The 13,051-nt window shown below is 35.6% G+C and overlaps 1 protein-coding gene across 2 annotated transcripts in view; it reads right to left on the bottom strand.

Moving 5' to 3' along the window:
• Positions 1 to 1,110: 1,110 nt before the first annotated feature.
• The window catches only part of EDIL3 (EGF like repeats and discoidin domains 3), a 396,406-nt gene continuing 384,465 nt past the window's right edge, over positions 1,111 to 13,051 (bottom strand). The window contains exon 11 of one of the 2 annotated variants that reach the window (XM_006081235.3): positions 1,111 to 2,078. In XM_006081235.3, the coding sequence (XP_006081297.1) occupies positions 1,929 to 2,078 (150 nt within the window). In that variant the 3' untranslated portion in view covers positions 1,111 to 1,928. The remainder of the gene's footprint in view (positions 2,079 to 13,051) is intronic. The other variant, XM_023750152.1, reaches the window with a different exon arrangement.

The following is a 13,051-nucleotide window of genomic DNA, read 5'->3' as shown; positions in this document are numbered from 1 at the left end:
ACAAAGGAAAACATCTAGAAATTTGGTCAGACAGTAAAATTTTAAAGAAGAATAATTAATTAAGTCCAAAAATATACACATATCTATGTGTATATTTTTGGACTTAAGTAATTATTTGCAACATGACTTTAAAATTTAGCAAATTAAAAATATTTAAGTTCCTAACTTTAAAGTTATCACTTAAAAACAATATTGAAGACATGGCAATTTTGTTTTTGAAAGATGATGAAAACTGATCACTATTTCAGATGCTTCAAATTAATGGTATTAAGAGCCTTAAGTAGAAAGTATATGGGCATAGGACAAATATGTGGCCAGACAGTCCTAATTTTGCTCTTATTAAAAATACCATTATGATTGACTTTCTCTTTAAATCCTTCACTATAAGACCACTCCATATATACATCATTAAGAAATGCTAATAACACATGGACAGACAAGACAGTAACATTCTAGTGGCTTTGTTATGCAGCACAAATTATAAAAGGAAAAATAAAACTTAGGATTGTTGCACAGGACCTCAACATTTCGTACACACACTGTACTTTCTTTTCCAGGACCCTTAATTTAAAACTCCAATAATTCTGTGTCTAAGCCTTATAAAAGAAATAATTGTAAAGCTTATAAATTAGATATTGAGGACTTTTATGGAGGCAGCGTGAGCTTTAATTTGAGAAATGTGTCAATGAAACCTCCATTATCAATAACAAATTGTTATGATAATTGCTTATTTTTCAGGACCTTTGAAGCAAAATAAATAGAAATCAATTTTCATCTTGAAAATGGTTTACTACTTTGCCATTAGTAAGTACTTTTCTTCTCACAAATAACTACACAATGTGCTTTCCTGGGAAACCACCACCAGTTTCAAATCTTAATAGAATTCTGGTTTCACAGAAAGTGCAGAGATGAACAAAGAAATAATGAGTATGCTTGGCCAAGCTATGCAGCACTATGTTAACATTTGTTAAAATATTTTTAATAGACAAACAAAGGCTTCAGCATTCTATTATGTTAAAGTAAAGATAAGGCTATATAAATACCATGGAAATGAAGATAAAAATTTTGGTTTTAAAGGAACATAATACAACTTTGTTCTTTTTTATTTTCCAAAATGGTAATATTATTTTTTTATAAAGGAAGTATCTGGAATTTACATAGGTATAGCCTCCTTCAAAAATAGATTTCATATTCAATCTACTGAGATTAATTATGATCAATCTACTCATTTTCAATCATGTTCCATATGTAAACAATGATACTTCTTAGGCAAATAATAGAAAGAAACTCAATTGGAAAAATGTGAACTCATTTAGGCAATATACAATATAAAGAATATAAAATAGAACCAAAAAAAGATCACATGATGTCTGATTAGAAAAAGTAAAGTGAGAATTATAATATCAATTATCAATTAGTACTGCATGTTACAAATTCTTCTTCAAAATTCTGTTATAAACACTGACAGTGTTTGGTAGGCACAGGGAAACAATTAGGATAATGTAGAGTCACTACAGAAAGAAAAAAAATCTTATTGCTAACATTGTAGTATTCTTTTGATAAGAACTGGTTGTGCATTGATTATAAAAGCTCTATAAACTCTTGCTTTTACTTGATAACTATGAGATTTTTTAACCTTGCTACTCTCTTTCCCTAATATATTTCAACCATTGTGAATGATTCTGGAAACCGTGAGAAAAGTAATTCACAGTTAATGTGATGTTGCTTAAGAAATTTAAATAATAAAAATCAAATTAAACCTTTGAAAAGGCAGGCTTAGACCTCCTTAAAAAGATAGTTTGTGGCCTACCATAATTTGAGCACTTTTTCATGAAAAACCCCATTCAGTTTCCTACAGATTTCGCACAGTTCATTCCATGGAGATAGAGAGGAGGGAACAGAGAGGAGGGTCGTGGGTGTGGGTGTCCTCACTCCTGCTCTGTGCAGCCCAGCAGCTCCGACCGCAGCGTGATCCTCCCGTACCAGGACCAAGGAAGGATCCTTATGTGCCGCGCATAGATGGGAGGGTCGATGACGTTTTTCCTGTGAGTGTCATTGTCAAAATTGCCCTGGAACACCTGGTAAAGGAGAGTGAAGAACATCAATCATACAGCTGCTTCTTTTGGGGAATTATTTTTACTATTTTCTTATTTGGAGCCCCTCCCCCTCCCCAAATGTGAGATTTGGTAACTAATCATGTTATGTTTTTAAAAACATATTGCAGCTTCTTCCTTTTTCTTTTTTTTTTAAATCATTATTGTTGAAAGTATTACATATGTCCCCCTCTTTCCCTCATTCTAGCCCCTTCTAGGCTCCCCCACCCTCAGTCCCAGGCCTTCACCACCCTGTTGTCTGTGTCCATGGGTTATGCATATATGCATACAAGTTCTTTGGTTGATCTCTTCCCACCCACCCACCCCTGCCTCTTAAAGCCCAGCCCAAACGCAGCTTCTTTTTAATAATCATTTTTAAATTAAATTGTCAATCTTTAAAAAGAGTTAAATAAGACAAAACTGTTTTGTGTTATGCAGGAATCTATGTAGATCTATCATTTTATCTGCCTATGAATTTTTAAAAATACAACAACTGTTTATTTTTTGCTTTGGTCACAGAGCGCTGCTGGTTAGGCAGTGTGCACTGAAAGTGCTCTTGTCTAAGAGGTGACGCAGAGATCCAGGTTGCTTGCAAATTTCAGCCACATCTGAAATATGTGGCCTCCACACTCACAAAGGACAGGGCGGGAGAGGGTTGCTAGATTGTGCAGGATATCTGAGAGAGCAAGGTATGGAAACAGCTTGCATCATTTCTGGATACATCTCACTGGCCTTAATCAATGATAGGAACCTGGCCCAACTGAAACGGGGAAGTATAGAGGAGAACATGGATATCTGGCGAGCATAACAGTCTCTATCACAGTGTCTTTTTGCTCACTTCTCCATAGAGAGCAAGATTAATCCATCTTCAAGAGAGGCAACCTAATCAATGCCATTTTTGAACTACATTTTTTTTCTTTGCTTCTCTATTAATTCCTGGATCCATACAATACTGTTGTGATCATTGGGGCCCATATGCTCTTAGATATTGCCATTACATGACTGTTCTCCTTTTTCTTCTTTTGTTTGAGACCTTCATAATAACTTTGAGAAGTGTCTGCCTCACGATAAACGAATCAATACTATGACCCTGCCCTGGCCAGGTGGCTCAGTTGGTTGGAGCATCATCCCATACACCAAAAGGTTGGGAGTTTGATTCCCTGTCAAGGCACATACTGAGGTTGGAGGTTCAATTCCTGGTCAGGGCTTGTACAGGAGGCAATGGATCAATGTTTCTCTCTCACATCAATGTTTCTCTCCTTTCCTTTCTCTTTAAAAAATCAATAAAAAAACATGTCCTCTGGTGAGGATTTAAAAAAAATTATTAAAAAATGATGACATTGGGATCCTGATAAGAATGGCATAAAATGATACATTATTTTTGGAGAAATTCATGTATTTATAATACTTAGTCTTAAAGATTTTACTATTTTAAACCATGGATTCTGAACATTTATTATTAAGTATTTCTAAGTGTTTCATAATTACACTTTTAGATTAGAGTTATTAGGATAGTAAAAATTACTTCAAGGTTTCCCTTGTAACTTTATGAGGCATCTTATAATGAGAAGATAATTTTATTTCTTGCTTGAGATCAAAACATAACTATATGGCTAAAGGGAGACCTGAAAATAAAATTTCCCCAAAGCAGTGAAAAAAAACCCCTCCATATCACATGACAATATTTAGCCCGTATCTTTGAACATCTTAAAACTAAAGGGAATGTTTTAAAAATAGCCTTTTATTTTTAGTTGGTTCAGTCCCACATGATCAAAAAGGTTCCCTGGAAAGAAAAAAAATAAAGATATTCTTCTCTGAAGCATTAGACAGCATGACACTGATTAATAGAAGCAACAGACAACATGGGGTAATCTTTCTGCTGGTTTCATGGAAAGATTATGAGGGGAAATACAAGTGCCACTGACATCTGGTGGGGGAATGATTTTTCAACTTGACACCAAATATATCTCAAAAGCTATTATTGAAAAATATTTGCTGAAGAAGAGAATACTGAACTATGCCACATCTAGAATTCATCCTCCTGGCATATCTGAATTCACATTCATATAATAAAAATTTCATCTTCAGCAATGCTCTGGCTTGCATTGACCAAGGAGGAATTAGCTCTGGATTAAAATGTGTTACTAAGTAACAGTGCCTCTGTTAGCACACGTTCACATGTATAGGACATACCATACAAATGCTTATCAAAATCTTGAGAGGTTGTCATTGCAACAGCAGAAAATAGGAGAGTACACACTATGGTTTCCTGACTTTCTCTCTGACATATGAATTCAAATGCTTCACTGAGACTGTGGTGTTATAATTTAATATAAAACCTAAAATCCAATTTCATAGCCCTGCTAGAGATCTTAATGTATATCTTTGGGATTAATAGAGTTTAAATTCATTAACTTTCATCACAAGATCTATGACAGTCCAAAATATAGCCTTATGCCACTTGTTGGGAAGGAAATATGGGAAGAAACAATTTTCTTTTACATTGATGGTCTTCAGCACACGTTTCCATAAGTAACTATCAACCCACGAAGCAATAGTCCACTCATTACCTATACCCATCTCTTTATCATGGAGAATACATATAGAGAAATGGCATCAGCTCTAAAATTGCACACAGCTAGGGCATTTCTGATTTACTGTATGAAAGTCATAAATATGTGCATGCTCATTAAAAAATTAAATGAAGTTTCATAAAACAGGATGATTTACAACAAAAATGTCAACAGAAAAACAGCCAAGATCTACATTGGAATCACCCAAACTGTGATCTAAAAGTTCTGAAAATACAGTCTTATTTTCAGAGTTCTCTCAGTAATGACACAGCACAGAACACAAAGCACACATTTGCAAATTCCAGCATGACATCTTGTACTTGCTGTGCAAACATGTGGCACATATGCTGTTTTCTTATCTCTAGCACTGGGAAGAGCCTGTTTAAGAATGCTATTTCCATGTTTCACCTGGCCAAAAATGCAAACTTAGTGTTTTTAGTTAGCTTCATAAACTCTAAGAATTCTAGAAGAGTGCTTTCACATATACACTTTAGAGATTTAAGCACCTCGATTGAAATCAAGCCTGAAATGATTGATGGAGAACCTTAAATCTCCATATAGCAGGTAAAACATGAGTTGTGAGAAAGTGGCTTTTATTGAGAAGTTTTTTAAAGGAATTTGCACAAGTTTCAGTTTCAGGAGATTTAATTAGCTGATGACAAGTGTGCTGATATACTCAAACATGATAATGCTCAGGGGTCTCTTAGGCTTCAACCAACATATGGGGCCTCAAGAAAAAAAGCACTCAAGGTATTTTGGAGAGGTTTGCACAATTACAACTTAGGAGTATGTAGGAGAAAATGCAGCTGCCTCAATGTGACTGAGATCTTGGATTCTGTTTTCTAATATCAACTCTACTAGTTAAAATTCAAATCAAATTCAAGTGAGGATTCAAATCTCAATAAAATTTAATATTCCAGTAACACTTAATATTTTTATAAGATGAGGTTTGTCATTCTTTGTTAGAAACAATGGAGTATTAAAGCCAGAATAGATGTCATCAGTAGGAGGAGCCAAGAAACTTGGAGGGAGGCAGTATCCTCCATAACAAAGTCCTAGAGCTGGGCATAGCTCAGCCTCTCTTAGTAGTCATGTACTATGACTCTGCCTTCCACAAATATCCAGAAATCCTTTGGGGAATTTCTTGCATATACTATTTAATTAGCAACTCATCTGGTTTATGAAGATGTAATTCTTTTTATTTGTCCTAAACTTAAGTCATTAAAAGTTTTAAAGATTCCCATTGTTCTAAGCTTTTTTTTTTTAAATATATTTTATTGATTTTTTACAGAGAGGAAGGGAGAGAGAGATAGATAGTTAGAAACATCGATGGGAGAGAAACATCGATCAGCTGCCTCCTGCACATCTCCTACTGGGGATGTGCCTGCAACCCAGGTACATGCCCTTGACCGGAATCGAACCTGGGACCCTTCAGTCCTAAACTTAAGTCATTAAAAGTTTTAAAGAGATCCCCATTGTTCTAAGCTTTTGAAATTTACTTCCTATTGTCCAAATAGTGAGTAGTTTTAAGCTTTTTTTTAACAGCCTCCCTGAGCTCTGCAAGTCAGTTTTTTAGCAAGGTGTCAAGTGGCCATCAGCTCATCCCTCTGACCTATAGGTCACCCTCTCTACATTTCAGTACCTCTTTTCTGATATGTGGAGACTAAAACCACATGTGGGATTCCAGATACTAAGGAAATAAATGGGTTAAATAAAGGTTTCTCAAGTTTTCTGTATTTGCATTTGCCTTGTTAATAGTTTCAAACGTACTGTTGGCTTTATTGGCTACACATTTATTCTGATCTGATGTCCTTAAGAGAGAGAAAGGACAAAGATAAAAAATCCATTTCTCTAGGGCAGCATGGTGTATGTGTGTGGGGGGCGCGGGGAAGGAGAGAGCAGGGGAGTGTAAAAGCTAAGAATTCTTTATTTAGCATACATAATTTCAATTACGTGTCCTCTTCATCTGGAATGCTTATAAAGAAGTTAGAAGAGAACAGTCTGATTGCTGAGAAACTCTGTTTTTATTTAATTCTACCCATAAATGGAAGAAACTGAGACTTGGAAGAGAAGGCACAGCACCAAATTCCCTCTCTATTTCAGACATGGAACTGTCCACTGATCGTGGTAAGCCTCAATGTAACAGGGCAGGTATATATTTAGACACTTCAAATGTCTGCCTATCCATTGGCCTGGAATATGTCTCTTCCTAAGTTCCATCTACTGATCTGAGTCCTTTATTCTTAATGCGTATAGAAATCTAGGTATCCAAAAACAACAAAAACAAAAAGACATACCCAGCATCACTTTTTTACATATTTAATAATAACTAACACAAACCTTTCAAATTCAAATTCAAGGGTAAACATCCATGGTTCTTAAAACAATTCCTCAAGTAAGATGCATTTCAAACTTATCTTGATTTCATTCCATTGGTTTCCCTCTGGTTTAACTGTAACTTGATTAAACTGTGGTATTTGTTTGGACACAGTATGCAATGGCTCAAAAGAGTACACTTTTGTTGTAGATACAATCTTTCTATCAATGCAGTCTAAGATTTAAAACTATTAATCTACATTTTGGGTCATGACTAATTGATTTATGGTCAAATAAACTCTGAACTTTTTCATAAAATTTTTCTAAAGCCAGAATTTTCCCCAATTATTTACTGTAAAATAGATTTATAGTAGATGTAGAAATTTATATTTATCTCAATTTCATTTCAGTTTATTGAATTTATGACATTTTAAAATAGTAATTCCTAGGTAAAATTATGATGTATTAAAAAAGTAGTGGAAATTTAGTGGACATTAGGATTTAAGTATCTATTTAATAAAGTAACCATTTATGTATTATGTAAGTATAAAATCTGATTTTTGTGGTGACATAAAGGAATTATACTTATTAGTTTATAGATCAGCATCATAAAACTCATTTTTATGTATTTAGTATCAACATTCCTTGAATTTTTTGGATTGTTAAATATTTCTATTATAGCTTGAATCAATGTTTTAAGTGACTTAATGCCTTATGGACATTTTCACAGAATAAGTATGCACAAATGGTGTTAAACATAATATTTATCTATTTGGATAGGGTTTATAAGAGAGACTTCATTTTTTTCTGATTTTCTGATTAGATTATCAATATATTTTAGACTAAGCTGCAATTTAATTTATACTTACTTTGCCCTATCAAGGAGCATTTAAAAAATAAAGCTTTTTATTAAAAAATAAAATAAAAATTATTTTTTAAATGTATATAAATTATGTTTTAAAAAGTTTCTGTTAGTTTTATAAAATGGGGAAAAAAGAGGACATATGTAATACTTTCAATAATAAAATTTAAAAAAATTCTTATTGGCAGTTTCACGTATGAAACTTCTGTTAGTGATTGGATATAAAAAGTTTGAAAACAAAGTTTGATTCTTTTAGCTGACATAGACTCTAGCTATTTTCAGTGAATTCAATTTTCTAGGAAAATTTACCAGCATCCTGAAGCCATTTCATGATTGAATGGCTACTATATCATTCTTGATGGTTTTCTCTACAATCAATTCCACTAAACCAATGAAACTGTAACAAAATTAGTCTAAATATAAGTACATTCTTTCAGATGTAATAAGGAAACAAGAAACCAGTTTTCAGGTAAATTCCAATATTCTAGGAGATGTTCCTTGGAAAATAGTGCCTATCGAGAAGAGAATCCCATTCTAAGACGTACCCCCAATAAACAAATAAATAAACAAACAAAAAATCCTGAAAGACTATTGTTGGAGATAGTAGATTGTATTAACAAAAGTCTATATTCATCACCAGCCTGCAGAAGAATGAGTTGGGGATGAGTCATCACTATCGGATACCTCAACAATGCTGCAGCAAAAATCCTCAGCAGCACAGAGGGACAGGGAGCTGCCACAGTGTTTTCCAACCCAAATCATCTTGAGTAGCACTGCTGCCCTGCAAAAGTGCTGATGAGGTGCCCTAACCGGTTTGGCTCAGTGGATAGAGCACTGGCCTGTGGACTGAAGGGTCCCAGGTTCGATTCCGGTCAAGGGCATGTACCCCTGTTGCAGGCACATCCCCAGTGGGGGGTGTGCAGGAGGCAGCTGGTCGATGTTTCTAACCCTCTCCCTTCCTCTCTGTTAAAAAAATCAATAAAATATATTTTTAAAAAAGTGCTGATGAAGTAAGGCCACACCCTCCTGAAACAATGTGTTAGCAGGTGAAAATTTCTGCGTAGTTCAGGATGTGTCAAATCTAGTTTAGTCATAACACCTGTAGGTACATGTCATTCCAGTGAGCAGTGTATAGTTCATACAACTTTGTGTCATAAAAGACTAACCTTACCCAAAGGGATGTTTGACCTTTGTCTTCAGCTACTGGGGAAAAATTAACTCCCTTGGAAAGACCCGAATGATAAGAGAGTCTCTGTTTATGTGGGGGCTTTAGGCCACACCAAATAGTCCACGCCAACAATGTGAGTTATGGTGGGGCCTTTGGGGCTGGAGACTAAAGTCAGCCATGGAAGCATTGAACCATGTCTATGTGACTGAGCTTCAATAAACATTCTGCCCATCAGGGCTGGGGTGAGTTTCCCTGGTTGGCAGCACCGTCCGGGACTCCGCTGAGAGAGAGCAGAAAGCTCACGCCTGGACCTCTTCTGGACTCTGCTCCATATGCTTGGCTAATTTTTATCTGAAACCTGTCGCTGTCATGAAGTGTAACTGTGAGTGTAGTTTTAAACAAGCTCTGTGAGTCCTTCTAGTGAATTATCCAACCTGAGGTGGTCTTAGGGACCTCTGAACTGCAATTGGTATCAGAAATAAGTGGAATTGTGCACTTCCAAACTTTGCAATGAGCAATTAATGTTGCAAGGTTAGCGGACTTTTTATATTTGTAACATTGATTAGTCTGAAAAGGGACCTCAGTTGTCTGAAAGGGTTGTATCTAAAACTTTCTCATATCCTGTGCCAGACTTGTGACAAGATTAGTTATTATCTCAGCCTTTTCGGATTCTTTGATTAAATCCTGACTTGACAACCTATTGTAATGTATTTATTGTAGTCCTGGAGCACACTATCTACATTTTCTACTCTTAGGTTCTGTTCCATTTTTACTTGCTCTTGTTTTTATTTTCTGGATAGTATTTATTCTCACGGACAAAAACTTAATAAATATATCAAACAACTAGTATTACTTGTTCTGTTTCATATTTTAGTAACAAAACAATTCCACATCTTTATTCTTCTATATTTCTTTAATGTCATTTTTTGCAAAGGCTTACACATTCTTTGGGGAATATTACTTTGGCCATCTACTGAGGATTAATTTAAAATCAGAGAAACTGCAGTCAGGTTTTCTGAAAGCCGTAGAGCATGGTGACATATATAAATAATTCTGCATCATATTTCATATTGGATGCCAATTTTTCTGTGTTCCTTTCAAAATGTTGTTTTGTTTCTAAGCCCTTTTAAAAGTCTGGACCCTGGTTGCTTCAGAGATTTCTTTGCTTTCCAAGCTACCTCCAAGAAATTAAATAAAGCTTTCAAATTGCCCATCCAAGGATTTAACTTCAAAGGTCCAATTATAGAACATTTTTGTTTGATGGGGGAATGAAAAGAAAAAACATGGAGACTAGTTCCATGTCTTTCTCCCACCTGCGCATGAATCATTTTCAACCATTGAAATTAATATATGGATTCTCTGAGAACATTATTCCACTCTCATTGTTGCTCTCAGGAGATTTCTGGTGATTCTGAAATGGGCTCTCTTTTGTTATTATGCAAAAATCTAGGTCTTTGGCTTAAGGGAATGCTACATTTCACTGAACTGATCTGGATTTGCTTCATGCTTAGACTGTATATAAATCTCTGATTATATTTCAAAAATTTTTACTTAGCCAGAAATTTGATATTCACTTAGAATTCTTGCAGTACTCTTTTGCAATCTATTGTTCTTTCTGTTAGACTTTTTTTCTTTAAAATGCACCAATGGGATATTTTAAATATAATTGGCCCCAAATGCAAATATGTTGTATTTTTTTCTACCCTGGCTATAAAGGGTCATTTATTACTTTTTAAATTGTCACATGTTCTCTGTCATTTTCCTGTAATTGATGTGAAAGTTGGTTGGCTGATATACAATTCTGGATTGGTAAAGAGAGCTGTAATCTCTTTCTAAAATTCATTCTTCCCTGGCACTCTGGGGGTTGAAGTGTTGGGAGAGAGGAGGAAATGGCACATCTTTGGGAGTATTTTTGAGAACTTGTAACTTCTGGCCTCACATAGAAGGGGTCAACTGACCCAAAGAGATATGAGATTAAGGGCTCTATCTCTCCACAGTCATACCAACTTCTCTATTACTGGAAAGCTGGCATAGGTTACACTTGTAATTTCCTAGTCCAGTGTGAGAGTGACAAGTTCAACCAAGGATTTGCTAAGATACAACCTGGTCAGGGGAAAGTGGAAAGGGACTGGGGACAGAGCAGCCACTTCCATTCCATCTGTGGTTTTCTTTCATAACCTGGACTCCAGGGAGCTGGAGACCTGGCAGCTTACTAGGTGTGACCCTGGAAAATCACCCAGAGAAAAATCAGAAGACACTAACTCTGTCGACTGTTATCTTCCTTCTCCTAAACTAGCGGGCATTTAGAATGCTCAGTCTAAAAGTCAGTAGGTGGGACACACCACTACATTTAACTCCTTTTGTGATGAAAGTTTCCTTAAGTAACAGGAATATCCCAGGAAATATATCACATAGGATGACTGCCTGTAAAGATTTATGGAACATAAAATATGTCATTCTACACTGTGGCTATATATTTACACTATCTGTCCTCTAGCACTCAGATTTTAACTGCCATAAGAAATACTCCTGCAGAAAAATTAGAACTGGAAAATCATCTCCTTTTCAAAGATATCTCCACGAGATATTACCAAGTGTTGTCAGAAACTAAGAGCATCTAACTTTTTCTTTTCAGTCTAACATCAGAATTGCAGAGATGCCTTTCCTTTTTTTCTAAAAAGTACAGGTAGCCTGCCTCTCTATTGAAGCCCAGTGCTCATCTCTTAAAATTTCCTAAATCACACCCAGCATTTGCATTTTATCAGAACAATCTATAGTCTGACTGTATCCCTTCATAGTCGATATGTAGATGATGGGGCAGTAGAGAAATTGGTGGCTGATAATTCTCATCCCACATTAAGAACCTTTTGTCACTCCACGTCTCTGAAGGGTTTCATATTGTCTTGGTCAGAAATGACTTAGTACAGAGACACATGTATGAGCACAGCAGTGATTTAAGCATTCAGCATGTGTCTCAACCAAACTGGCACTGAGGAGAAAAGAGTATCAGGGAGTGGCAGAAGATAATCCTGGAGATGAGTGATGAAGCAGCAAAGGGGGAGTTCAGAGCTGAAACAGAGTGAGTGTGTGTGTGTGTGTGTGTGTGTGTGTGTGTGTGTACGCCTAGGCAAGAAGGAAGGCTTTCTCCTTTATCTTCTGTTCTTCTGTGCATTCTCAGGAGACCGCTAACCCAGCTGGAAGATCTAGGGGATCTTTAATGGAAACAGGGTTGTGAGATATACGTTATGAGATATACATATACTAAAAATTAATCATTGTTTATCTGAAATTCATATTTAAAAGGCATCCTTTATTTTATTTCCTAAATCTGACAATCCTATGGGAAGAACATAGGGAATCCTTGCCTGAGCTGAGCAGGTGCAAACTCTGCTTTGGTCTGAGCTGAATTCTGGATGATTTTGTCTCAAAGATCTGAGGGCATATTGATTATTAAAATATACTTGCTATCAGGAGGTGAACGTCAACTTTGCTGTTACTTATAGATATTGGTGAACTACCAAAAGTAAGAAACAAAAGTGCTATTTTGCTATGTAAAAGTAATATTATTTTCACTCTTATGAAAAACGTCCTCTTTTAACTATTATTAACTATTTAATATTTCATTTATCTGTACAAAATTAAGTTTGTTTCTAGCTTTAATGGAGAGCTGGAAGTTAATTCCTGTGTTCAGTCTTCTTAGGTTTGGTCACCTGTTCACAGCTGCAGAAAAAACTGGGGGGAGTGTCCCTTCATACAGGTATAATCACTGGACTCATCTTTTATTTTTCAAAGTTATCTTTTAATCAGTTTTGCGTTTCTAGTTACACCAGACTTTGTAATGATGAGAAATGTGTTTCCTTTTTCATAAGATCCCCAAGGGGCTTAATACAAATGTGTGTCTCAAGAGCACTCCATGCATCCTAATGCAATTTTACTTTAAGATCCAATAAAAGGAAATACATCAGAACCACTAGTCAGTGGGTCACGTTAGAGGGTGTGGCAGAGTCAGAAATCTTGTTATAGTTTCTCATAAACATGG

The sequence above is a fragment of the Myotis lucifugus genome, unplaced genomic scaffold (genome assembly GCF_000147115.1).
Source record: "Myotis lucifugus unplaced genomic scaffold, Myoluc2.0 scaffold_0, whole genome shotgun sequence".
NCBI classification, from domain to species: Eukaryota; Metazoa; Chordata; class Mammalia; order Chiroptera; family Vespertilionidae; genus Myotis; species Myotis lucifugus.
This window is presented reverse-complemented; position numbering and strand designations above follow the sequence as displayed.